A 25,858-nucleotide genomic window follows, 5' to 3' on the forward strand; every position below is an offset into this window, starting at 1 on the left:
TATTTTGAAATATCAGACTTAAATCCTTGGGGGCCTGGGATGTGTGGAGGCCCTGGACTTTGAGGGGCTGGGGGCCCATTTTAAAATCTCATCTTGGCCCATTCCAACCTTGCTATGCCCCTGGCGGTCACTACACATGGGTTTCTGCACAACACCTGCACAGAAGAAACTTCCATGTAGAAAATGTGTCTCTTGTAAATTGACCCTGAATTTTCCATCCATGACTGGGATATTTGAGAGTTAGAGTCAATAATAAAAGAACAGCACACTGCTTGTGACAGGAAGGGGCAAATTACAATGATTTCTTAGTCTGGCAGGGGCTGGTTTTGGCCCTGGCAGAACTTGGCTGTCTGCTCCTGTTGCAAATGCCTCTGTCTAGTGTGGCAAACTAATGTATCCTCCTCCCTCTTGGTGTCAAAGTAAGCACTGGTGTGGTGAATGCACATATACCCCATCATGAGCCAACAGTCATCATGAGACAAAGGCTGGCAGGAATCATTTCCCCCCACCACCACCACCACCACCTTCTTCCCCTATTTTGCTAGTGGCTATTTGGGCAGGTGATCCTCTAGGACAAAGTCATGTTTTTTAAAAAAGAATGAGAGGAGACAGAGAAAATGACACTTGGAATCCTCGCATAACTCCTGACTGTTGTTCTAGGTCTTTTACAGAGATGGCTCATGTTTTCAGGTTTTGATCAACAACCGTGTCTAGATGGTACAGTGTTCCTTTTAACAAGGATTTCCAAATATTGTTGACTACAAGTCCCATCGTTCCTGTTTGGACAGGGGCGCAATTTCAGTGCTTGCCCTAGGCGCTATTTTCCCTAGTTACGCCTCTGAGTATTGTTATGGGCAACTGTGCCCCCAGTGGCTCGGGGAGGGAAGAGGGAGGGGGAACAAAAATGAGGGAATTTTAAAATGTTTTCATTTGGGATGAAACAGAGAAGAGCCCTTTGTGGGCCTTTGAGGAGAATACATCAGGAGGGGAGGGAGGGAGGGAGGGAGGGAGGAATTAAGGAAGGTTTGATTTTGTGGTTTTCTTTTCTCTGCACTGAGTATAATATGCTGTGCTTTTGCTGCTATGCGACTATCTGGTTTTGCTAGATCTCAGATTGACAAAAGCAGAATTTGGGTGCCTGCCTGCTTTCCCTGAGTTGAGGATTGCTTTGTGTTGTGGCATTGGACAGTGGCGGCTCAGCGCTCGCTCTCTCGGTCTAATATTTTCTTGGTAATTGCTGTGAGATGATCTCAGTGTCTAGCTTTCAGAGACTAATTTGTGCTTCACTCACTGCTCTGATCTGATCGACAATCTGCATACATTGCAAGGTATACTCACTCAGTCAAAATGTGACTGAAGATGTTGCTGTAGTTGATCTTACGGTTATGCTTGCTGCTGCTAAGGGCACAGCTGTGGCAGCTGTTGAAAATGCTGGAAAGTAAGGATGGAGTCATAACTGTAAGAGAGAGAGCAACTTGTGCCCAATGATGTTACTGCAGCACAGGCACTGTGGCTGACAGTGATTCTCTTTTGGTCATCTTGGAACTGTGTGTTTGGCAAAATGTGTTGTTCTCTGTTGGGAGGGACTGTGTGTGCTTCTGTTCTGCACTGTTGTTTTTCAAGGCGGGGTTGCAAATTGTGTGCACTCTGGTTGTTTCACCTGTAGGGAAAAATGGGGAAATCGAATCACCCATTTGTTCCCCATGGGTAGGTCCTATGGACACCAAAGCAGGTTGGGTGGCATAGCATGATGGTGCTACCTTCCACCCAACCCACAAAAGAAATGGGCAAAGACATTTTTTATCCTAAACACCCCATGAAACTTAAAAAAAATGCCAATCATTCTCTACCACCTAACCCACTTTAATGTCCATAGGACTTACCATGGGAAACAATAGGGTGATTTGAGTTCCCCATTATTCCCTATGGGCAAATCATGATTTTTTTAAAAAAATTGCTTACAGTAGAACCCCGACATTAGCAGATCCAGCATCCATGGATTCATGTATCTGAAAAAAAATGATTTGTGCACACCTCTGCTTGTAGAGATTAATGCCAAGGAGGAGGCCATTTACTATGCTTGCCCTCTGTGTGCCTGACTTTTGACATTTATTGCCTTCTGTATGCATATGCAAAGCATCCAAGTCTGCTGTCGCCTGATTTGACTTGAGGGCATTTTTCTCTTTGCTACTTCTAGACCAACTTGAATTGATGAGCTTGTGTAACAGCCTTTTGAAGAGTTAAAGCAGGATCCAGTTGAAATTGTTGTGACAGCTTATCATCATGAAGACCTACTACAAGAAGGTCCCTGATGAGACCATGTAATCTGATAAAACCATACTCGCAGGATCCTGCTAGTGTGTGCAAGGATGTGATAAGCTTGTCTACATGGTCCAAAGGCCCTTGATTTTGGTTAAATCTATCCTGTTCATAAACCACATTTTTCTTCCCCACAAAATGGTATATATAAACTTTATTATACTGAGCTTTGTTCAGGGAACAGCACTAACATCAGGAGTCCATCAAGTTAAGCCCCCATAAAAGAGATTAAAGTTTTTATTCTACTACTCCAAACATTCAACTAAAGTTCTGAAAGCGGTTTACATATAAAAATAATATTAAACAAATATGGTGGTTTTCTGTCCCAAAAAGGGATCACAATCTAATAAGAAACATAAAGGTAGACACTAGCATCAACCACTGGAAAGATGTTGTGTTGGGATTGGATAGGGACAGTTGCTCTCCCCCTACTAAACATAAGAGAATCACCACTTCAAAAGATGCCTCTTTGCTCAATTAGCAGGGGTAACTGAGTTCTCACTTTGTCACCTTCTCTCAGAGGTTGAAGGTTTTCACTTCGTAACCTTCGGGGATTGTATGAAAACCAGAGACTTCCCAAAATAGGCTGAAGCATCTAACCCACTGGGTTCAGAGGACTGGATATCAAACTACTCTGAGGGTATAATCTTGGATGGTGCTATTCGGTCTGGGGCTGGAGTTTATCGTGATGTGGAATCAAGCCCCACTGAAGCATGTACAGTCATTCCAATATTGTCTCTTCACGTTCCTCCTCCTCCTGCATTCACTGCTGTTATGCTGCTCCTGGTATTTTCTGATCACCTGAGGCTCTTAAGAGCTATTGGGCTTTTTAAAAGTTGCAGAACCTGGTTTGTTGTGTTTGTTAGTGGCAGGATTCAAGCACTTCTGACACTAGTGGAAATGGCATTGCAGGTCAGGTACCAATCCACTACTCCCTGCTACAGCCCTTGCTGCATGCCAAGCATCAGGTGAGGGGAGAAAGACATCCTTCCATCCAGTGGCTGCCACCACCAGAGCAACAAGAAAGTGGCTTGCCTGAGGCTGTCTAGTGAGGTCATGGCAGAGGTGAGATCCAAACCAGGGAAGTCTTGATTTGCAGCTCAGTCTCTTCGTCCCTATGGGAAACTAGCTTTGAACTATTTTTCAAGTTCAAGGGGTTGTGGGGGGGATTGTTCTTTTTTTCCAACTTCAGTGCTAAGCCTGACTTGGACGCAGGAACGTTGCTATGCCCCCAAAAGGTTCCGGGCTGTTTAGTTCCACTGCCACCATCCGGGTGGGGGTGGCAACAGAACTAAAAAGTGTGCTGCTGTCTGGTCTGCAAAAAGCCAGCTGAGAAGTGGTGCATGCACACCTGCTGCCACTTCCCTGCTCGCTTTCCACACACCGGGCAGCACACTGTTTAGCTCCTCTGCCACCATCCTTGGAGCAGCGGCATAGGTGAGGCGAGAGGCAAGGTGCAAGGGATATGGGTCACCTCCCAAAACATTGGGGGCCTGCCCCTACCCCCACAAAAATACACAACTACTGGAAAGCATTTTGCCCATCACTAATTGGGATATGAGAATGAAGACAAGAGAAGTCAAAGGTATGGAAGGGTTTTGAAAGTTAAGGACAAGCAGTTTGTACTGTGGCCAGGAGTGAACAGGAAGCCAGTGTCAAGATCTAAGGAGGGGTTCCATGTGGCCAGAATGTTGAAAGGAATGAATGATTTTGGTGGCAGAGTTCTGGATAGAGATGAAGGAGCCAAGACGAGATGAAGGAGGACCAGAGAGGAGAAGGTGGAAAATTAGACAATGTGATTATAGAAACAGAAGCTGGCATACAGAGCAAGGATGCATAGTGCAGTGAAAGAGTAGCCTCCCAACTAACTGCACTGATGCAGTGGGGAAGCAACAATTTTTACACACACAGATACACACACCACTTCCCCAAGAAGCCATCTGTGCCACCTGAAATGTGCCTGAGGTTGTGCAGCCCTCAGGGACATTTTTTTGGGTGGCACAGAGAGCTTCCTATGGAGGGGAAGGACATCAGAAATGGCTGCTTTCCTGCTGCTCTGGTGCATTTGGGAAGTTCTCTTAGGCTGCTCTCTCACGGCACCAGGGCATCCTTGCTCTGTATGTCAGTCAGAGAACAGAGAAGTCCCCAAAGAAGTATCCAAAACCAAACTTTGCTTTGCTTTTCACTTTTTTGGATGAACAAGTATGATATAATAACAGGCTAATATAAAAATGCTCTTTTTGTGTTTATCTTCAGCACTGATGGATTGTGTTTTTCCCATTTGCTAGCAAAGCAGCAAGTAGGCTGAAGCAATCACTGTCAAAATAAAAACGAAATGGAAAGCTTGTCATCTGAAAATTGTCCACGAGAAGCTTCATTTTTAGAAATGCATAAGATGGGGATTGTTTTTCTTTCATGTTTTGGATGGCCCAGAACAGAGCCAATCTGGTATCTTGTACAGTTGCTTCTTGATATGCAGATCTTTTGGTTTTGTTTATCAGTTTTAGTAGTCTACTGAAAGTTGTGGAGACAACTCCAATCACATAAAATGGCTTACAGAAAGGATGGGGAGGGTAAAGGACACACAAAAAAGAGTTTATTCTGAAATGGCTATATAAATATATAATTGTATATTTATTATTAGCAAGGGAATTATTAGCAGGCAGAAAACTATTAAGAGGAAGCAGATTTCATTTCCCCCACACCAAATTACATCTGCCCTTAGAGCGAGTCTTATTCTTAAAGTGAATCTATATCTCTTCTCTTTTGGGGCTGCATGTCTGGATTGGCCAACTTTCCCATAAACACAATTGACCCTAAACACAAAGAAGAGAAAGACATTATTTGAATGTAGATTTCACATAAAAAGAATATATTAAAAATATTTCTAGCCCACCTTGCTTTAAAAGAAATACTTACAGTGGCATACATGCTATAAAAAGTTTTTTTTTTAAGCATGCAACAAATGATACACCTGACACACTAACCAAAAATAATTGCCAGATAACCTTCACCACAACTAGCCAACAAAGATTTTTTTAAAAAACCAGTTTGTACAGATAAAAACAGATCTAAAAGCCTTGCAAAAGTAAACTATCACCTCAGTAGTTGGTTACTGTTTTTTGGAATAGGACCATAGCTCAGTGGTGGAGCACATGCTGGACATGCTGAAGGTCCCAGGTTGAATCCCTGGCATCTCCAGGTAAGGCTGGAAAAGATCCATCTTTGAGACCCTGGAGAAGCACTGTCTGACAGTGTAGTCCGCTGGATGGACTAATGTTTGGTTTTGCAGAAGGCATGCCATGTCTATCTATCTATCTATCTATCTATCTATCTATCTATCTATCTATCTATCTATCTATGTTACGCTAAGGTCATACGTGGCAAGCCCCGCTCCTGCCACGGCCAATGAAAATGTGGATGCTTGGCTTGCACGTACTGTACAACCTTAGACCAAGGCGGGAATGGTGGCGGAGACAACAATGAGAGATAGAGAGAGCACCCTGAAATGGGCCATAAACAGCCTGACCTGTCATTTGGGTGGCAGGCGGGCCCATGGAAGGAGCTTCCGCCGCCATCTCCACTGCCAGCGCCCCATCGTCCCCCATCCTCTCTGCCAGTTTAAGGCCGGGGGGAGGTGGGGCAGGGGGCCGAATCGGCCCGTTGGGAGTAGGAAGGAGGTTTCACTGCCTCCGCTGCCATCCTGGATGGAAGATGGGTGGATGGGTGGCTAGGGTGGGGGAAGGTGGCACAAGGAGCCAGATTGGTGGAGGAAGAGGAGAAACAAACAGGACGAACTAGTAATAATAAATAAGTTAGTGCTGATCTGAATGTATCCACACATTTTTGCCTTTAAATAGGGTGGTCTCAGGTATTTGTCACCCTATGTACACACAGAGATGTGGATGCAAAACTGGTGATCTTTTTAAAGCTGGAGGTAAGCATTCTTCAGAGATTAAGGGACTGAGAACAAAGTTTAAAAGGATTTCAGGGAAGGCGGTGGCTTACCAAGCTGATTGGATTCCTGTGTCTAACCCCCACTACATTTTACACTATGATGGCAGCAGGAGCAGTTCTTGAAGCACTGATAATCTTCCAGGAGGCCAGGCACCGTTTTCCAACCCAGAATGTACTGAGGAACAAGTTACATTACAACCTGGGATTGCCCCGAGTTCATTCTAGGTAAAATCAATCAAACAGAATGCCCCGAAAGAGGGCAGCCATTCTTTTTTACCCAGGAACAAAATTATGGATAAGGTGGTTTTTTTAAAGCACAATATTAAATCAACCAAATTGCAAAACAAAACAAAACAAAAAGGTTTTGCTAGCATGGAGCCAGGTAGGTGGCAGCTGTAGAATTTTAGTCCCAAAAGGCTGGGAATAACACCATGAAATCATTTTCCTTTTTAATCTTTCCATAACCTTTCCTTGTCACACAGCTAATTGTGCCAAATAAATGTTTTGACATAACTGACATTCAGGTGACACCTTTTGGGATTATATTACATCCTCTTCCATTCTAGAATAAGTAATCATATGCTAAAACCATGTATACACAGACACACACACCGAGGTTAATGAGTACAGGAGAACCTCAGGATTCGCGGGAGTTCCGTTCTCTGCTGCTACTGTGGATACGGAAACGAACTTATTAGGGAAATGTAAATCTGGGGGTTAGGTTCCTGGAAGTCAAAAATATGTTCAGGGAAATCGGTAAAAAGGCCCTAAAATGCTGGGGGACATGGCCTATTGTGCTCCAACATTCCAGCAGTGTCTCCCAAGAATAAAAAAATTGGCCAAAAATTATAGGGGTTTAAAAAAAAAAAAAAAAAAAAGAGGTATAAAATGGCTCCCAATCTCTCCCAAAGACAAAATGGCACCCCTGACCCATGGATACATGTGTTTAACCCCCACCCCTGCGTATGCCGAGGTTGGGTATCCATTACCCCATCGCAGATATGCAAAACTCTGGGTGCTGGGCCCATGATTAAGTAGGTTATCCTGTATGTTACAATAATAGTTTTATCACTTAGGGCTTACATGGACCCCCTGATTTATCCAGGGCCTCCATCTCCTGCTTTCTATTTGGTAAGGCATCAGGTTAACTCCATGTATATAAATAGAACCTGTTAAGCACATTTGCCTTTCCATTTTTTAAAAAGCAGCTGTGAGCAGCTTTAATACATATCAGCACAGCATAGTGGTTAGAGTGTTGGACTAGGACTGAGAAGAGCCGAGTTGGAATCCCCATTCAACCATGAAACTCACTGGCTGATTCTGGGCCAGTCATGTAGCTCTCAGCCTAACCTACCTTTCAGGGTTGTTGTGATGATAAAAATAACCATGTATACCGCTCTGAGCTCCTTGGAGGAAGAGCGGTATATAAGTGTGAAAATAAATAAATAAATAAATAAATAAATCCGGACTGTGGCACAAAGGAGGTGAGTAGTAAACCCTTTCCCTCCTGAGTCAGGCTGCAAAGTGGTGATTCTCTTATGTTTAGCAGGGGGAGAGCAACTGGCCCTATCCAACCCCACCAAAGAATCTCTCCAGTGGCTGCTGTTGGTGCTTACTTTATATCTCTTTTTTAGGTTGTAAGCTTTTGGAGGACAGAGGACCACCTTATTTATTTATTCTTTATTTTTCTATGTAAACCACTTTGGAAACTTTGTTGAAAAGCAGTATAGAAATAATAGTAGTAGGGCAGATAGCTGTTTCAGGGCCACAATTTGTCGTGATATGATAATATATTGTCATTTTCATAGCCATTGGAGCTACCCTGTTGACTACTATGCAATCACTAGAGAGGGGGAGAGAGAGAGAGAGAGAGAATTTGCTATTCAATATGTAAAGTAAAGGTAAAGTTGTGCTGTCGAGTCGGTGTCGACTTCTGGGGACCACAGAGCCATGTGATTTTCTTTGGTAGAATACAGGAGAGGTTTACCATTGCCATCTCCTGCACAGTATGAGATGATGCCTTTCAGCATCTTCCTATATCACTGCTGCCCCATATAGGTGCTTCCCATAGTCTGGGAAACATACCAGTGGGGATTCGAACAAGCAACCTCTTGCTCCCTAGAAAGTTACTTCCCCGCTACGCCATTAGGTGGCTAGGCAATATGTATCCAACGCTTATATTCTGTTAGGTAATCAATGTTTATGCATGGATGCTATATGTTTCTGATACTTATATTCCATATGTACATAAGTTAGTTAAACAATCCTTTATTATGGTCTTTGATCAGTTGTAATATACCACAATGGTTATATACAGGAGGGGTTTACCATTGCCATCTCCTGTGCAGTATGAGATGATGCCTTTCAGCATCTTCCTATATCTCTGCTGCTCGATATAGGTGTTTCCCATAGTATGGGAAACATACTAGCATGGGGATTCAAGCCAACCACCTCTGGCTTGCTAGCCAATTCATTTCCCCACTGTGCCATTATGTGGCCGAATGCAAGTTACCAGAGGCCAATTAACACCAGACAAGGCGAGAGAGCAGAGAGCAAATGAAGTATGAAAACAAGATAAGGGAAGGAAGAAGAGGTCTTTATAACCCCGTAGTAATACAGTACAATGAAGTAAGGAGAGGAAGAAAACAAGATGCGAAACAACAAATTGTTCACTTTTGGGGAGACAGTGAAAGTCAACAGGGCAACATGAAAACATGTCTTCCAAGAAATGGGTGACAGTTTCCCCAAACATGAAACGAACACTGGAGACCCACCTCCAAAGCCATGGGTGGTGATGGCTATAAAAAAGAGACCCAAGGAACTTGAAGACTTGGAGAGCAGCACCTCCACTCTTCAATAGACGCACCAACACATTGACTCTCCAGTCTCCATTTCGCTCCTGTACTAGTACTAGTGCCAAAGATCCAAAGCTTCTGTCTGACTTCCTATGCTGCTAAATGAAATGTGACAACTCCATCAGGACTGTGGTGCAGGGGGAAAGCCTTCTCTCATACCACAGAGTTCTAATCTAGATTGCCTCACCTATAGCTGTTTGAAAATAAAAGATAAAAAGGCAAAGACATACTTAATGTCACATCTAGTTTGATCCTAAGAATAACTTAAAATTTCTCACAGGAGATTTGTGCAAATAAGCCATTAAAGTATGTTGTTTTGTCTTACAAAGTATATGCCATTTGAAGTCTTCAGTGGTTTTGTTTCCCCCCCTGAGTAGAACACCTCCAGATTTATATGAATCATGCTTGCAAAGAAAAGTTTGTTAGTTACTGGTAGTTCAGTCTGGATTTGTCATAGCCCGCTGACAACATCCCCTCCAATATTCTCAGATGAAGATAGAGACAGGCCCCCATCTGCAGAAGAAGGATTGCTGCCTGATATCCACACACTTTACACAATGCGGGACACTCTACTCTGCCTGTTGTGTTCATTCACTCTGAGGGCATGTCCTCCACTGGTTTAAAAGTCAAAACAGTGTTTATTATTTTGGTTAAACATGCAGTGTGGCGGGGGCATAATTGTCCTACCATATGTTATCAATATTGTAGTTCAAGTTACCATATGTTCATGCATATAGCTCACACACGATTATAACCCACACTCCTGTATAACCCATGGGCAATTATAATTCATCTTAATAAATGGATAGCCCTCACCCCTGCATTGCCTACACCAGTGGTAGCTGCCAACTGGGAAGAGCAGGGTTGTAGCTGCAGCTGGTAAAGAGGAATAGCCCAGGGAGTTCTCCTCATCTTCCTCCCAGTTCCCCTGCTGGTGCAATCAGCAGCAAGGCCAAGCAAGCAGTAACCACAGCGGCCTCATCCTGCCTCTGCACTCCATCCAGGCTCTTCCTTCCTTCTTCCCCATTCCAGAGGTGCCAATGGGGAGGCTGCCTGCTGCTGCATCACCAGGGAAGGAGTCAGGCTGAAGCCAACCTGCAAGCACACAGTCTTGGCTTCGCCCTCCCTTGACTCCCACAAGAGAGAGGGGCCAGCAGGCAGGCAAACAGCTGCAAGCCAGCAGGCAGGCAAAGAGCAACGGTCAGGCGACAGCTTGAATGTGTAGAAAATATTGAATTACCCACACCCTTTCAAACCCTTGTACCGCCACCCCTTGGGAAACAAAAAAAATTGTATAGCCCACAGGTTATATTTCTCCTGGCCAGTCCTCTCCCGTCCCATGAGATCTTCTCAGGTTGCCCTTTTTTCGGTCTCTGGTCTTAGAGAGGTCCCAGTACAGATAGATAGATAGATAGATATTTGCAAAAATACAGTATACCCCACCAGTTGCAATGAGTAAAATGGCTGTTTACTGCATGTTGCCTTAGTGGTTCGTGCACATCTATTCATATGCATTTGCATTAAAGACAAGATTCACCCAAACTCACTTGAGATACTTAAATTCTGGGAAACCTGGGAGGTTGCTGATCCCTGCAGAATGGCAACTCGAGCATCTCACACTAATAACTCTTCTAAATCAGGCTACCCCAGGGACTGCCACTTCCCTCATGAACTTGCCTGAGCATTAAGGTCAGTGCTGGAGGCCCTGTCCTATTGGAAGTGAAGCAGGCAGGGATTCGTGAGAGGGCCTTCACTAGAGTGAAGCACTCTCTATGGAATGCTATCCCACTGGAGTCTTTCGAGGCTGGTGCTGTTGTCTTTGGGGCAAAGATGAAGACCTTCTTTGTTGCCCAGATCTTTTAGATATATTTCTACTGGCTCTTACTTGGGTTTTTGTCAGGAGGGAGGGTATTGTCAGCTTTCTGTTTTGACTTCTTTGATTGCACAGTATTTTCATTTGCTTTTTTGCAGTTGCTGAAAGCCACCTGAAGAGCAGGATATAAACTTATTAAATAAAAATAAAACAAAATGCATCCCTAAAGGCAAAAATTAAGACAACATAATAGGACAATGAGGGACACCAACAAGCAATTACGCAATGCTCAGTAGGCATGGGGTGTCCCCCCGCCTCCGCAGCAGCAGCACTGGTGTGCATTACTAGAGTGCCTTGCAGTAGTGTGCATCATGCCTGTTTCTTGGATCTATGTGCAGCATATGAGCAATCGGCATTTTGCAGGTAAAGCAAGAGTTGCGAGCTTGTGGTTTTTAAACTACCTGGTCATTACATGAGCCAGGAGTGCATCAGGGAGGGGGAAACAGGGGGCGAGGTGGGACAGGGTGGATTTTGACTTCAAGGGCCAAGAGCCTGGAGTGCTGGATGTACCAGTGGGGTGGATAGAACAGGAGTAGATTGGCCTGGCAGATTAGGGTGTGAATAGAAAACAATGTCAAACTTCCCATAACAAAATACTTGGTCTATTCAACAGCATCTCTGACACTACACTGGAGGCAACCCACCTCCCACCCCACCCCATGGACAGGTGAAATACCTCATGGTTGTCAGTCTAAGTGAAGCTTTTCTTGGCATGAAGATAAGATAAATGATAGGCAAAGCTCCACATGCCTAATTTATGTTATGTCAGACTATTGTTAAAAACACAGAAGGAGGGTCATTAAAACAAAAACATGTCATCCCTCTATTTCTGCCTAGTGTTTATATTCAAAAATTAAGCTAGAAAAGAGAGCTAACATTTTCTTTTCAAACTGAGGTTTTTTAAAAAAAAAATCCCTGAAGAACTATTACAGCATTATAGCTACTTGCAACAGATTTCTGACAGCACATTGTGACGACGACAACAGCTGACAAAACCTAGACTATTTTTCTCTTACATACAGTAAGAGATGGTTTTTCTTCAAGATCATCTTATTAGTCTCTGAGACTTTTTATCAGAGAGCCAGAGAGCAGAGCTGATGGCTGAGACAGCTCAGCCAAAAGGCAAACTGCCTGGTCAGCTCATGATTCAAAGTTCCTTCTGTGTGTCTTCTGGAGCACTACTCCTAATAACAGGGGAACTTTCATCCAAGCTCTTTCCACCCTGAAATAAGATTAGTCTCAGACAGACGGACCACAAGCTTGCTGGGTTGGAGTTTCATAATATGAATCTCATAATATAATATTATTGGTGCCTTTTCATATGGAGACCTGTGTTGTTATTTTCTACTTTAAGGGGATCCCTGCATTCCATTGGTTGTGGTGTTCTAAATTATAAGACTTGGTTGTGGTGTTCTAAATTATAGGACAACCTCTCAGTGTTGCATGAATTGTCCCCTTTGTGAAGCAGGGTCCACTCTGGTTTCCATTTGAATGGGAGACTACATGTGTGTGCACTGTAAGATAATATTCCCCTTAGGAGATGGGGCCACTCTGGGAAGACCATCTGCATGCAGAAGGTTCCAAGTTCCCTCCCTGGCATCTCCAAGATAGGGCTGAGAGACACTTATGCCTTTAACCTTAGAGAACATAGGAACATTAGAGAACATAGGAAGCTGCCATATACTGTCAGACCATAGGCCCATCTTGCTCAATATTGTACACAGACTGGCAGCGGCTTCTCCAAGGCTGCAGGCAGGAAGCTCTCTCAGCCCTATCCTGAAGATGCCAGGAAGGAACTTGGAACCTTCTGCTCTTTCCAGAGCAGCTCCATCCCCTGAGGGGAATATCTTACAGTGCTCACACATCAAATCTCCCTTTCATATGCAACCAGCGCAGACCTTTCTTGGCTAAGGGGACGTCTTGCTTGCTACCACAAGACCAGCTTTCTTCCCAGAAGCCACTGCCACTCTAAGTAGACAATACTGAGCTAGAGGGACCAATGATCTGACTCGGTGTAAGGCAGCTTCCTATGTTCTTAATGTTCTTATGATGTGTATTCTTTGGCTGCCCTGTTTGAGACCTTGGCTAGTTGCAGACAAGACATTTACTCAAGAACAGCCTAGCTCACTCCCTTTTAACAGGGAACTCACATAATGGGCCACTTCAAATAATAACATCCCTACCCACACAATTAGGAAGGGGGTGTGCCGAGACTGGGCCCATCAGGACCTCCACAGGTGACTGTCTGATGCCCTCCCAGCACATCCCTTTATTACACGGGGGGGGGGGGGCAGGCGTTGTTCATCTGAATGGCCCTTCTACAAGTATTTGGAGGGCATGTTGATGCATCATTCAGATGAACTCCCCCAACCACATGCAATATGAATACAAATATTTATTTAATTACTGCAGCTGTTCCCTGGAGTGAAAAGAACAACTCATGTCTGCTCCTCCCAGTCTCCAGTGAGCATACATGTTATGCATGTAGGTTCTTTGAAGAGACAACCAGTAATGCTTAATCCAAATGACTTGGGGCCAGGTAGCTTAAGGATTGCCTGCTCGAGCTGAATCTACCCGCCTAGGCTAGTCAGGAAGGCTGTGCTCAGTGTGCCAACATTTGCTGAAGCTCGTTTGTCCAACACACAAGACAGGATCTCCTTGGTGATTGCCCCTAGGTTGTGAAACTCACTCTCATTATGTAAACACATAAATAAGTATATGTACAGCAGGATGCACATCATCATCATCATCATCATCATCATTATTATTATTATTACATTTATATCCCGCTCTTCCTCCAAGGAGCCCAGAGCGGTGTACTACATACTTGAGTTTCTCTTTCAAAACAACCCTGTGAAGTAGGTTAGGCTGAGAGAGAAGTGACTGGCCCAGAGTCACCCAGCTAGTTTCATGCTGAATGGGGATTTGAACTCAAGTCTTCTCGGTTCTAGTCCAGCACTCTAACCACTACACCACGCTGGCTCTCACATAAATGATTCTGCTTCCCCTTTACATATTTAGCATCACATGAAAAGGGCCTGTGAGATCAAAAGCTATGGAAAATGTCTATAACTTGTTTTCAGTTTTACTTCATCTCCCCCCACCCTCCCCTCAACTATGCTTTATTTGTAGACACTTCAGCACGTGCGTTATCTACCCAGAGGGACTTTTGTTCAAGCCAGGCCTGGAGGAATTTGTCTTTTTTATTAGAGGCTGTTTATTTTGCCTCAGGTGCAGTTCCTAAAGTGGTGAGACCTTTGTGTCGCTTCTTACAGTTGCCTGGGGATAGTTCTGTTTGTCTTCAGCATTAGAGTGAGACCTCTTTTGATCCTCGCAGGAAGGTGCCAACCCCTGGCAGATGTTTGCATCAGTTACCTTTAAAAACAGATCATTTTTTGCTTCACTGCACTTTATGTTCTGTCTCTTTGCTAGGATCTGTTCCCTTAAACATGAAATATTTCAAATCTAAAAAGGCCTGTTGTGGTGGCTGCAGTACCACCCTCCTCTTTCTTTTCTGAGCATAAGAGAACAAAATATGATCACCCTGTCCAAGAGGGCTGTGGCATTTACTAAAGGCTGATAACAGTGGGCAAAACTCTGTGTGTGCTTATGCACAAAATGCATATTAAATGGCTTAGGCTGAGGTACTTAAGATAATGCCTTTTCGCTGCTGCTGCTGCTACTACTACTAATAATAATAATAATTATATACCGCTTTTCAATCTGCTGCTGCTGCTACTACTACTACCACTACTTATATACCGCTTTTCAACCAAAGTTCGCAAAGTGGTTTACACAGAAGAAAAAGAATAAGGGATATTGTGCTGGGGTTGCATAGGGCTAGTTGCTCTCGCCCTGTTTTGTCCAGTTAGCAGGAGTAACAAGCCCCATGCTTGTTAAGGTCATCTGGGGAGAGCCACCTACAGCTGCCACCAGCTTGTCTGGCAGCAACTCAGGATTGTGCCCTGAACTTTTGAAAATGCTCCATTCTCTGGTGGCCTTTAGGAAGGCCTTAAAGACACACCTGCTCAACCAGGCTTTTGGTTGATGTTTTAACTGTTCTTGATAGTTCTGTTTGAATTTTCAGTGCAAAGGAAAGGCTTAAACTTCAATAGTGCCATGGTCCTGGTTGGGATTGGTGAGGAAGGGGCAAGCGACATTTTGTAAAAGAAATAACCCGGACACAGTATCGGCCTGTGCTAACAAGCTAGAGGGGCGGAAAACAAGCCACAGTTGCTTTGCTACCAGTAGCTGCTCTCTGGCTCCCTTCTGGCTCTGCTTCAGCTGTAATTGAGTAATGTGGGCTGGTCATTCTCCAGTAAAGGAGGGAAATCCCCAGTCCTGGTCATTCTCCAGGTTAGGGATTTCTCTCCCCTACTGGAAGGATGACCAGCCCGCACAACTCAGTTACAGCTGGGGCAGGACCAGGAGGCAGAGGCTGCCCGTACCAAAACAACTGCAGCACATTTCCCACCCCTCCAGCTCATCAGCATGTGCCACTACTGCCTGGGGAGTCACGAGCTCACTCGGCTGAAGAAGCTGGCCAGAGATTTATGACACAATAGCCAGTTGGAATTGTAGCTCAAGTTTCAGCTTTAATGATAAATGGTAAGTTTTCAGTCTCATCATGAATACAGAAACGAGGAGTGAAAGCACCATAGACCCAGTACATATCTGATAACCCAGGCTTTCCAGTAAAATTTCAGAAGCCCAAATTCCAGAGTCACAATCTCTCCAACAAAAGCTTCAAGCAGATTTGATGTGTTGTTGTTTCCAGCCGTTTGTTCAAGGCACAGGCTGCCTGATTTATAGGCAGCAGCCACGTGCACTTAATCAACGCTCCACCCCTGCCAGCTGCCATAGATTCAGTCCAGCTCCTGCTGCCTTCTTGTCAGTCAACTAATTCTCCATAATTCCATCACCTGCTGTTGACATCTTTCCCGCTTGCGTCCTCGAGGAGATAGTGAGGGTATTCTCACAATCACTAGAAAGCGGGTTAAGGGAGTTTAGCCTGCTTTCCAGTCATTGTGAGAACCAGCGGGCTTCACAGGTGAGCCCGGTAGTTCCCTGGCGGCTAGCCCACCAAAATAGCCCTCCCCTTAGCCCAGGTTAGCAGAGTGAGCGCTCGGCTAGCCTGGGCTTCCTGGTCGTGTATTGCCATGGTGCGGCTCTGTGCCACGGAAACACATGAGGAGATCCCTGCGGCCGGGAGGCTGCAAGCAGCCTCCCAGACTCGGGGGTCTCTCCAGGTTGCCCCACATGCTCACACGGGGCATCCTGGAACTTCCAGGGGCTGTTCAGTCCCAGATCCCCTCAGCCCCCACTGGCTCCATGATGGAGCCGGCAGTTGTGTGGGGTGGGCAGCTGATCTGGCCACCCAGGACTGCTGGTGTGCTCATCTGCAGGGAGAGCGGGCTAAGCCCACTCTCCCTGCTAAACCCATTCAGTCGAGTCTCACTGATTGTGAGACTCGACTCAGTGGCTGTTCAGTCTCTGGCTCGCATCCTGATCCTTCTCTCCTAAGATCACCCAGCCCTGTTGGCCCCTCCTGCGACAAACACTCGCCCTGGCCTGTCTCAACTACCTCCTCATTCAAGTCACAGGTCTGCTCCTCCTCAGGTGCCTCCCCACTTTCTAGTAAGTCCCCTGCCCTCCACTCCTCTCCAATGTCCTGAGATGGGGGAATGACATGAGGAGCCCCAGTCATAGCACTGCAACATGTTCCTAAAGTCAAGTCTAGTTGGGCCCTGAGGTCTGCAGCTGCATCCTGTATATTGGTGAGAAATGCCACCAATTTCCGGACCGGCCATGTGCCAGAAAATGGCAGCAGAGAGGAGTGCACAAGTGCAAGGCTTTAACCAACAGGTTTCCCTGCAGCCTGAGACTTCAAGGGGAGTATGGGGCCTTGAGGGAGGGAGCCCTTGAACGTGTGATCGCTCACTGTTTTCTGCCCCCACAGGATCCTTTGAATTATCATTCCATTCAACACCTAGAAGGACCCAGTGGTCTTGGAGAGAGAGATACAGAAGGACACAGGTCTGGGAATGCCCATTTCCCCCACAACTCTCACGCTCTCTCATCTACAGACCAGTACAGGCCTTTAAAACGGTAAAAGGCGGGGGGGGGGGGTTGAAGAGAAGGAGTAAGCTCTCACATGCCCTTCAGCCTCTAAAGCCATTGCAGTGACTGCAGAGCCACTGCTGCAACCTCTCTGCTCAAGCTGGGCACTTTTCGGCTGCACCGGTGGGGCTGCACTTACACTGGTTCTCCCAGTGCAGGGGCGGAGCCACCATTGGGCCAAAGGGTTCAAAGAACCCAGGCCGGTGGCCAATCAGGGGCCGCAAGAGTGGTTAGGGTTAGGGCAAGAGCGGCCCCGACACCCCCCCCACGTCTGACGTCAGACGCGGGGTGGTAGTTTAGCTCCCGAGCGGGGGCCGCGTGGCCCTTTCGGGAGCTAAACAAAGGCTGGCGCTGTGAACACAGTGCCAGCCTAACTAGCTCCTGAAGGGGCCACGCAGCCCCTTCAGGAGCTAAGACTGGCGCTGCGTTCTCAACGCAGCCCAGGAGCGGCTCTTCCCTGCAGGAAGAGCCGCTCCTGGGCTGCACTGCGAATGCAGCGCCAGCCTTCGTCTAACTGCTGAAGGGGCCGCGTGGCCCCTTCAGTAGTTAAGCTGCTGCTGAACTCCCAAATGGAGCCTCAAGGCTCCATTCGGGAACCAGACCACGCCCCCTGCGCCTGACGTCAGATGCAGGGGGCGGGGCTATCGGGGTGCCTGCCGTGGCCGCACACAGGCCACCAGCGGGCTAGCTACTCCCCTGTCCCAGTGTCCAGTTTCACAAAGCTGAGCCCAGGTAGACCCAGCACAGCCCCTCTGCTTGAACCAGGTGTGCTTTCTGGCTCAAGTCCCAACTCCCCTTCAACCCCCAGGATCCTTTATATCAGGTTCCCAACCTTAGATCCCTAGATGTTGTAGTCCAACAACATCTGGGGACTGAAGCTTGGGCATTCCTGCTTTAAATTGCAAGGAGAAAAATCCTCTTGCACTTTCTAGCGCCCTCCTGGAACTCTGACTATCTTCTTGCTCTAGAACATACTGCTTATCTCTGAATCCACCTAAAGCCTGACACACACAAACACTCCTACGTGAAAACCTTGGTGGTTTGGAGATTACAAACTCTAAATCGTTTCCATTTTCCATTCCAGGTGCAAAAATATAATGCACAGCCAGATTAGGATACAGACACAAGATTAATTCCCAAGGCTCCAGTTCAGTTGCATTAAGGTTATCAAGTGCTTGTCTAGCATTATGACAAATTATCGGTAATTCAATGAGGAAGTTGCTGTAGCAAAAATACTGATTGCGTAATTGCTAAAAATAACAGTAATTTCCCTTCTATATTGCAGCCACTATTATTTCCTAAAATGAGCTGCCACTCATCCTAATCCCCAATTTAAAGCAGCAGGTTAGTTTAGACAGTTTGATTTCAGCAGAGATCATAAAACAGTAATGCAGATTTTTTCCGCCACCCCCATAAGTACTGGTTGTTAAATGTTATAGAGCTAATAAACAGGATTTTCTCCTTTGGGTCGTATGCCAATGGGAGCCATATGGCTTCAGGGTCTGCTTGAAGTCCCACGGACTCTTTTATCATTCTCCTCTCTCTCTTTATGCAGTCCCTACGGGAGCCATGAGATTTCAAAAAAGGACATGTGCTGCAGGGATTCACAGCCAGTCAGAAGCTCTCTGTGTTGTGTACCTATCTCAAATCGGTTTTAAGCAGGACATGTTCTGTATTTAATGTGTATGCTCAAAAAGCAACATATGACGCATCAGATAGGTTGGATGATGGAGATTCCAGGATAAGTAGGAAGAAATCGATTAGCATAAGCATTTAGCATAGGGTTCCACTCACTCTCTGTGCTAAAGAAGTGCTGCATAACAGTACTGGCAGTGTAATACCATTACTACTAGAAAGGATAGCAGCAGCAGTAGCCTTCCACTTCCAGCTTGACCAGTGTAGTGTTAATTTCCTGGAGTAGAGATATTGTCCCTGCCACTGTAGTCTAGGCAAGTTCTCTCCCTGAGGACCAAACTGCATGCAGTATGGGAGACCCCACATGCTAATCCTCTGATCTGCTTTTCTGGCATCTTTAAAGCAGCTGTGGAAGGGGGCTAATTTGATCAGGGAAATAGTGTTCAGTCTGCTTCCCTGCACTTTTTCCCTGATTGAAGTCCCTCCCTGCAAAAAACAAACAAACAAAAAACCCTGCTGTTAGCCATCAATCAGGGAAAATGCAAGCATCAGGCAAGCATCACAGACACCATAAAGGTAGCTGCATATTTCAGCAGTAGAGATCATAGCAATATTCTGACTACACAGTCCCTGAATATCCTTTCAGTGCTCTGCATTCACAGAGCACTTACACCAGAGTGCTGCTGCCAGCCTGCAAAGCAGCTCCATCATTGGTGCTTACGCATGTGCAGGGCCATGGACAGTGGCCCAGACTCTTATGTTCCCTTGTGCAGTATGTCAGCATTCATTCATTCATCTACCTACCTACCTGCCTACCTACCTACCTACCTACCTACCTTCCATTTATTTCTATTTATTTCTATGGGAAGCTGAAGCTGAGAGGAAGTAGTTTTCCTAAGGCCACCTAGTGAGTTGGGATATGGTGATGGCTACCAGCTTGGATGGCTTTAAAAGGGGCTTAGAAAAATTCATGGAGGACAGGTCTGTCAATGGCTACCACCAGTTTCAGAGACAGGACACCTCTGAATACCAGTTGCAGAGGAGAAACAGCAGGAAAGTGGGCATGCCCCCAGCTCCTGCTTGTGGGCTTCCAAGAGGCATCTGGTGTGCCACTGCAGAAAAAAGCATGCTGGAGTAGATTGGCCTTGGGCCTGATCCAGCAAGGCTCTTCTTATATTTTATTCAATTATTACATTTATAAACCTCTTAACACCTGAATCTCAAGGTGGTGTACACAACTTAAAACAATAAATAAAAGTCAATAAAAACAATTTTAAAATCCTAAAAAGCACTCAACAAAAGCACTTTTAAAAAATAGTTTAGCAAAAGGCCTGAGAAAACAGGTACATCTTAAGTGATTTTTCTGAAGGCAAGCCAGAGATGCTCTTATATTGACAGGGAGAACACCCCAAAGCCCTGGGGCAGCCGCAGAGAAGGCCCGGTCCTGCATTGCCATCAGACGAGCTGGTGGCAGTCGTAACTGAACCCCATTAGTAAGTAGTAAGTATGTGGCAGGGCTCATAACAAAGAAAGTGCTCTCTTAAATACCCTGTACCCAGGCCGTTAAGGGCTTTATTGGTAATAAGCAGAATTTTGTGTTTTGCTCAGAAACAAATTGGCAGCTGGTGCAGTTTTGTTTTTGTGTTTAAATGGTGTTATATGGAATCTTCAAGAGACCCCAAAGACCAATCTGGCTGCACTCTGCATCAATTGCAGTTTTGCAATTGTCCCTGTCTTGACTGACAGGCTGGTGACCCCAAGGTATCAACCAATCAGGCCACCAGGTGGGTGGGACATGAGAGCTGCTGGGGGGATTCTGGGAAGAAGAGGGAAGTGAGTGCAGAGAGTGCGGAGTGACAGTGACCATCATGGTGGCTGCTCCCGCATGGTGGAGTCTACAGGTGAATCTCTGAGGGTCAGAGATTTTGCAGGAGGCTTGATCTTGCCAGGCTCTTTGGTGAGTTTTCAAGGGAAATGAAGCCAAGGCTTGGTAGCTTTGGAATCTAGCACAGGGGGAAGTATGTTTAGTCAGACTTTGCATTAGAGATTATATTTCTTTTCTGTGTGCTTTGCATATCCTAAATATCTGTTCATTGCAACTGAGTAACTAAGATTTCAGTGTGTGCCACCTAAGAAAGATCTGGGCATTCTGAAACATTCTTGTAACCAACCAGAGCATTTTTAAGTGCCTCTATAAAGCTGAAGCCTCAGACAAGCCACTCTGTAGTACTGAATAAACTGTTTTTGTTCTTTTCTTTTTACAAGCCTCCCAGAGTTGGTTATTAACTCAGGAGAAGTGGCGGGGGGGACCCACTAGTGCAAACACATCCTAAAGAGCTCAGCAGCTATCATTAGCTCTTACCACACGCAGGCATACACGTGGGGGAGAAGTTGGGTTTTATACTTGACTATTAGCAAGGGGAAGCAAAGTGAAATGGGGACGTTCAGTCACTCAAGCCCTGTTAAGGAAACCTTTTTAAAGTGACTTGGTGGCAGCATTTTTAATCTACCGAAGATCTAAAGTAAAAAGTTGAAGAGGGAAGCCCAATCAGGCAGCTCAGCAGGGGTGACTCAGCACTTTCCCCCCTCCATGAGCTGGCTCTGAGTCAAAGACGTAATCCTTTACAGTGTGTACCACTGTTTTGAAGTTGTTTACCTCCAGAAATAGGCACGTATCAACTGAAGCACTCCTGGCCACTGCCTCAATCTGAGGAACCACAGAGAGCTTTGGGTCCAGAAGTACCAAACAATGTACCTGTCTTTCAGGGGGAGTGTAACCTCATCCAGGACAGGCAGATCTAAACCATCTCCTGTGTCCTGACCCTGCACAATCAGTACCTCCGTCTTATCTGGATTCAACAGAACATAAAACCACTCCAGAACTGGCTGGGAGGCTGAAGAACTGGGCCAATTTGAGGAGACAAGAAAGGATATTCTAAACTGTCTTGAAAAACTAAAAATTAACAAATCACTAGGGTCATATGGCATCTACCCAAGAGTTCTGAAGGAACTCAAATGTGAAACTGCTGATCTCCTAGCAAAAATATGTATGCAGTTAACAGCTGCCGCACATTGAGTTAATAATAAATAATAATAATAATAATAATTCAATTTCTATACCGCCCTTCCAAAAATGGCTCAGGGCGGTTTACAAAGAGAAATAACAAGCAAATAAGATGGCTCCCTGTCCCCAAAGGGCTCACATTCTAAAAAGAAACTTAAGACACACACCAGCAACAGTCACTGGAAGTACTGTGCTGGGGGTGAATAGGGTCAGTTACTCTCCCCCTGCTAAATAAGGAGAATCACCACGGTAAAAGGTGCCTCTTTGCCCATTTAGCAGGGGACACTTTCAATGAGCTGTTCACCATGACCCCAAGATCCTTCTCCTGGTCAGCCGCTGACAGCTCAGATTCTCTCACCAAATACATTAAGTTGAGGGGTTTTGCCCCAATATGCATCACTTTACACTTGCTAACATTGAACCGCATCTGCCATTTTGTCGTCCATTCCCCCAATTTGGAGAGATCCTTTTGGAGCTCCTCACAATCTGTTTTGGATTTCACTACCTTAAATAGTCTGGTGTCATCTGCATATTTTCCTCCTTGCTGCTCACCCCAACTTATAGATAATTTTTGAATAAAGTAAAAAGCACTGGTCCCAGTACAGATTCCTGGGGGACCCCATTTCTTACTTCCATCCATTTAGAGAACTGTCCATTTAGATCTACCCTGTTTCCTGTCCTTCATCTAGTTACTAATCCGCACATGAACCTGTCCCCTTATCCTGGCGGACTCAAGTCAAGTCTTTCTCCATTTGTGCTCTACCTGTAGTCATCTGCTGTGGCACTTCAGCTCCCAAACCTTTTCTGAATACCACCTGGCTACTTTTGAAGCAGGTCAGAGAAGATGCTTAGGAGTGATTGTGTCTACTGCTCTATTGAGTTCATTATTCCAGGTTTGCACCAGAGCATCGACAGAATTGCTGGCAGAGCCAACTTGAAACACTTCCAAGGCTTCTTGGAATCCTATGGGATCCAAGATCCTTCTTGGGGGGACCAACCTAATGGGTCTTTCACCCTGCAGAGGTGGGTTGTGGTTGCAAGTCCTATCTTAAACAAGTCCCTATGACAATGGGGAAATAACAGGAGTCCCCATCCATAGAACACCACCCTGATCAGAGTAAAAGACCAAATCAAACATATGACAAGCAACATGTGTTGGTCCAGAGACACTTGGGATAGGCCCATAGTTGTCATGGTTGCTGTGAAATCCTGAGTGCTCCTGACAACCCAGTCCCATAGTGAACACTGAAGTCCCCCACTACCAGCAGTCTGGGCAACTCCAGCACCAACTCTGCAACCACCTTTGTCAGCATAGTTAGGGACTCTGTAGGGCAGCAGGGTGAAAGTACACCAACAGAAATCCCAATCAGTCCCTGGTTCCTAGGTTAGGTACACTCATTCTATATAGGCCAATTCCCTGATGGGGATCCTGGTAAGGGGAATAGTATTCTTGTAGACCATAGCCACACCACCTCCTTGTCTATGTCCTGTTACCTGCTCCTCCACAGAATATCCAGCTGGGGGAAGCTGGGACCAAACCGGACCATTGGCCTCTCTTGACCATCTCCGTAATGCATACCAGGTCGGTTCCTTCATCCACAATCAGGTAATGGATGATGTCTTATTTATTTTGGACTGACCTGGCATTACAAAGTATCAGTGTGAGGCTCTGTGAGTGATTGGCACTGCTCCCCAAGGTCAAAGAGCTGATTAGCCAGCTGAAAGGGGAAATAGCTATTAAATTTCTGATTTCCCTTCTCCTGTAATGGCGTGCTGACCTACCAGTGCCATATCTTTGTCTATTTCCCACCACCACTGGAATAGCCGCTCCAGAGCCACCTCCCATCTCCTCATCTTTGGACAATCCAAGACATATACCTGTACTAGGCCCAACCTATAATTAGGCAACAATACACCACTACCAGCAGATTCTGTCCCGGTCCCGCCACCAAAGGCCCCCACCAAAGGCCGGCCGCCTTTGGTGGCTGCCTACAGGCATTCTGCCTACTGGCGAGCCACACCTGGCATTGCTATCCTTTATAAAGGCCAAAAGTTCTGGTCCTTAGAAGACCATAAGAACATATTCTTATGTTCATGGTAGAGGCAAGTTTCAAACCAGGGAAGTCCCAATTTGCAGTTCAGCCTCTTATCCACTATTCTACAATGAGTGAAGCTGAGACCTTCAACATGCAAAGCATGTGTTCTATCAGTGAGCTATAGACTGTTTGCCCCTCAGTTTGCAAAAAAGTACATCACTTCAGTGTCCATCTTGGCCATCCTCAGCCTAATTCTCTAGCCCTTTGACCCCCACATCAATTTGTTCTCCAATAATGTTAAAAGGGTATGGTTTCAATCAAACACAAACAGTAAAAGAAAAAGAAAAATTCTGTTCAATTCAGTTGTCTTTCCATCTTCTCCCTGAACAAATATATTGCATCTCTACTCACCTGTAGAATTATGTTTCAGGATAAACAGGAATGGCCGGTTAGCCACAAACTGGTTTCGTGATATGCTCATGATTGCTGCCACATGCATACCTGCAATATATACAGGTACAGATTTGAAAACATAGTCACTTCATGCAACATTGCAATATAGCAAAGGAAAACTTTCTTTCTAGGCCTGTGTTATCCCCTTACCCCATGATGTCACACCTGTCAATGGGACTCTAAAACTCAAGTCAATACAGGATTGGTTTGTTTGTTTATGTATGTATGTATGTATTACATTTATAAACCACCCCATCCAGAGTCTCTGGGCAGTGTACAACAACTTTTTAAAAGACATAAGAACACACAGTGCTAAAGAGAAGATAAAAACAATTCAAAAACAATTAAAACCATCTAAAACCAATTAAAATACTTTTAAAAAACAGGCCTCGGTCAATTATTAATCAGATATTCTCCAAAATACCTCAACTCTCAAGTGACAGGAAAAAGTTCTTTGAGGTACAATAAAGGTGTGTCTAAGCATTTCCACAATCCACTAAGCCAGTAACTTGAGCAAAAAAGAGGTAGGATTGGTCTAGCAGGATGGGATCGTAACTCAGTAGTAGAGCATCTACTTTGCACGCAGAAGGTCCCACGTACAATCCCTGACATCTTCAGGTAGGGCTGGGAAATACTCCCGCCTGAAACCTTGGAGAGGAGTGCTGCTGGTAGCTGCTGGTAGCCAGTCAGTTGGTTGGGGCAACCCAAGGTATTCTGCTGCCTGAGGTGGATCACCCAATGCTGCCTTGCCCCACGAGCCTGGTAGGGACCAGCTTGCTTTCAGAACTGACCTTTGTACAGTGTGAGGAGAGGTGCTCATTGCAGAGCATGCAAAGGTCAGATTGGCTCTGAAGAGCTGGCACCCCAATCAACTTCTGCACCATGTAAGCTGTAAAGATTTTCACAGTCTTGTATATTATGCAGCTTTTGAAACGAGATCCCATGCATCTTCACTTTGCCTTGGTCTTTGAGCTCAAGATTGGGCTGAGGAGGATGCATCCAGGCATAAATTCAACAGGGTGTTTTTCACACAGCAGGCTTTACTATGAGTTTACTGCAAGGCTTTACTGTGAGTTCAAAGTCAGCCAAAAAGGCTGACGCAAAAAGTGGATTTTTTTTGCCCTGGATATAAATCAGGCTATGGTCTAATGTGCATGAAAAACCCAAATCATGTGTGAAGTGCTCCCTGATAGCTTGCAGGGACTTTGGGGTAAATCTTGCTGATATGTGAATGCACAGCCTCCATTCCGAGGAGATGCGAGCTAAAAGCCACCTCCAGCCTCAGATGCGAGCTATAGGCCACCTCTCTGAATACCTGTTGCAGGGTTGTAACAGCAGGAGAGAAGGCCTGCCCTCAATTCCTGCCTATAGGCTCCCAGTGGCATCTGGTGGGCCACTGTGTGAAACTAGATGGGCCATGGACTAGATGGGCCATGGGCCTGGTCCAGCAGGGCTGTTCTTATGTTCTTGTTATGTTCTTTTGTAAAAGCCCTGTGTGAAAAACACTCAAGTGCAGTTTCTCCAGTGACTTGCTAGAGATGACTCT

At 45.5% G+C, this 25,858-nt stretch overlaps 1 protein-coding gene across 3 annotated transcripts in view; it reads right to left on the reverse strand.

Annotated features, from left to right (window-relative positions):
* Positions 1 to 19,141: 19,141 nt before the first annotated feature.
* SERPINI2 (serpin family I member 2) overlaps positions 19,142 to 25,858 on the reverse strand; it is a 52,501-nt gene continuing 45,784 nt past the window's right edge. For all 3 annotated transcript variants that reach the window (XM_053312042.1, XM_053312041.1, XM_053312040.1), the window contains 2 exons: positions 24,271 to 24,360; positions 19,142 to 19,245 (listed from right to left, as the gene is read on the reverse strand). In XM_053312042.1, the coding sequence (XP_053168017.1) occupies positions 19,157 to 19,245; positions 24,271 to 24,360 (179 nt within the window). In that variant the 3' untranslated portion in view covers positions 19,142 to 19,156. The remainder of the gene's footprint in view (positions 19,246 to 24,270; positions 24,361 to 25,858) is intronic.

The sequence above is a fragment of the Hemicordylus capensis genome, chromosome 3 (genome assembly GCF_027244095.1).
Source record: "Hemicordylus capensis ecotype Gifberg chromosome 3, rHemCap1.1.pri, whole genome shotgun sequence".
In the NCBI taxonomy this organism is placed as follows: Eukaryota; Metazoa; Chordata; class Lepidosauria; order Squamata; family Cordylidae; genus Hemicordylus; species Hemicordylus capensis.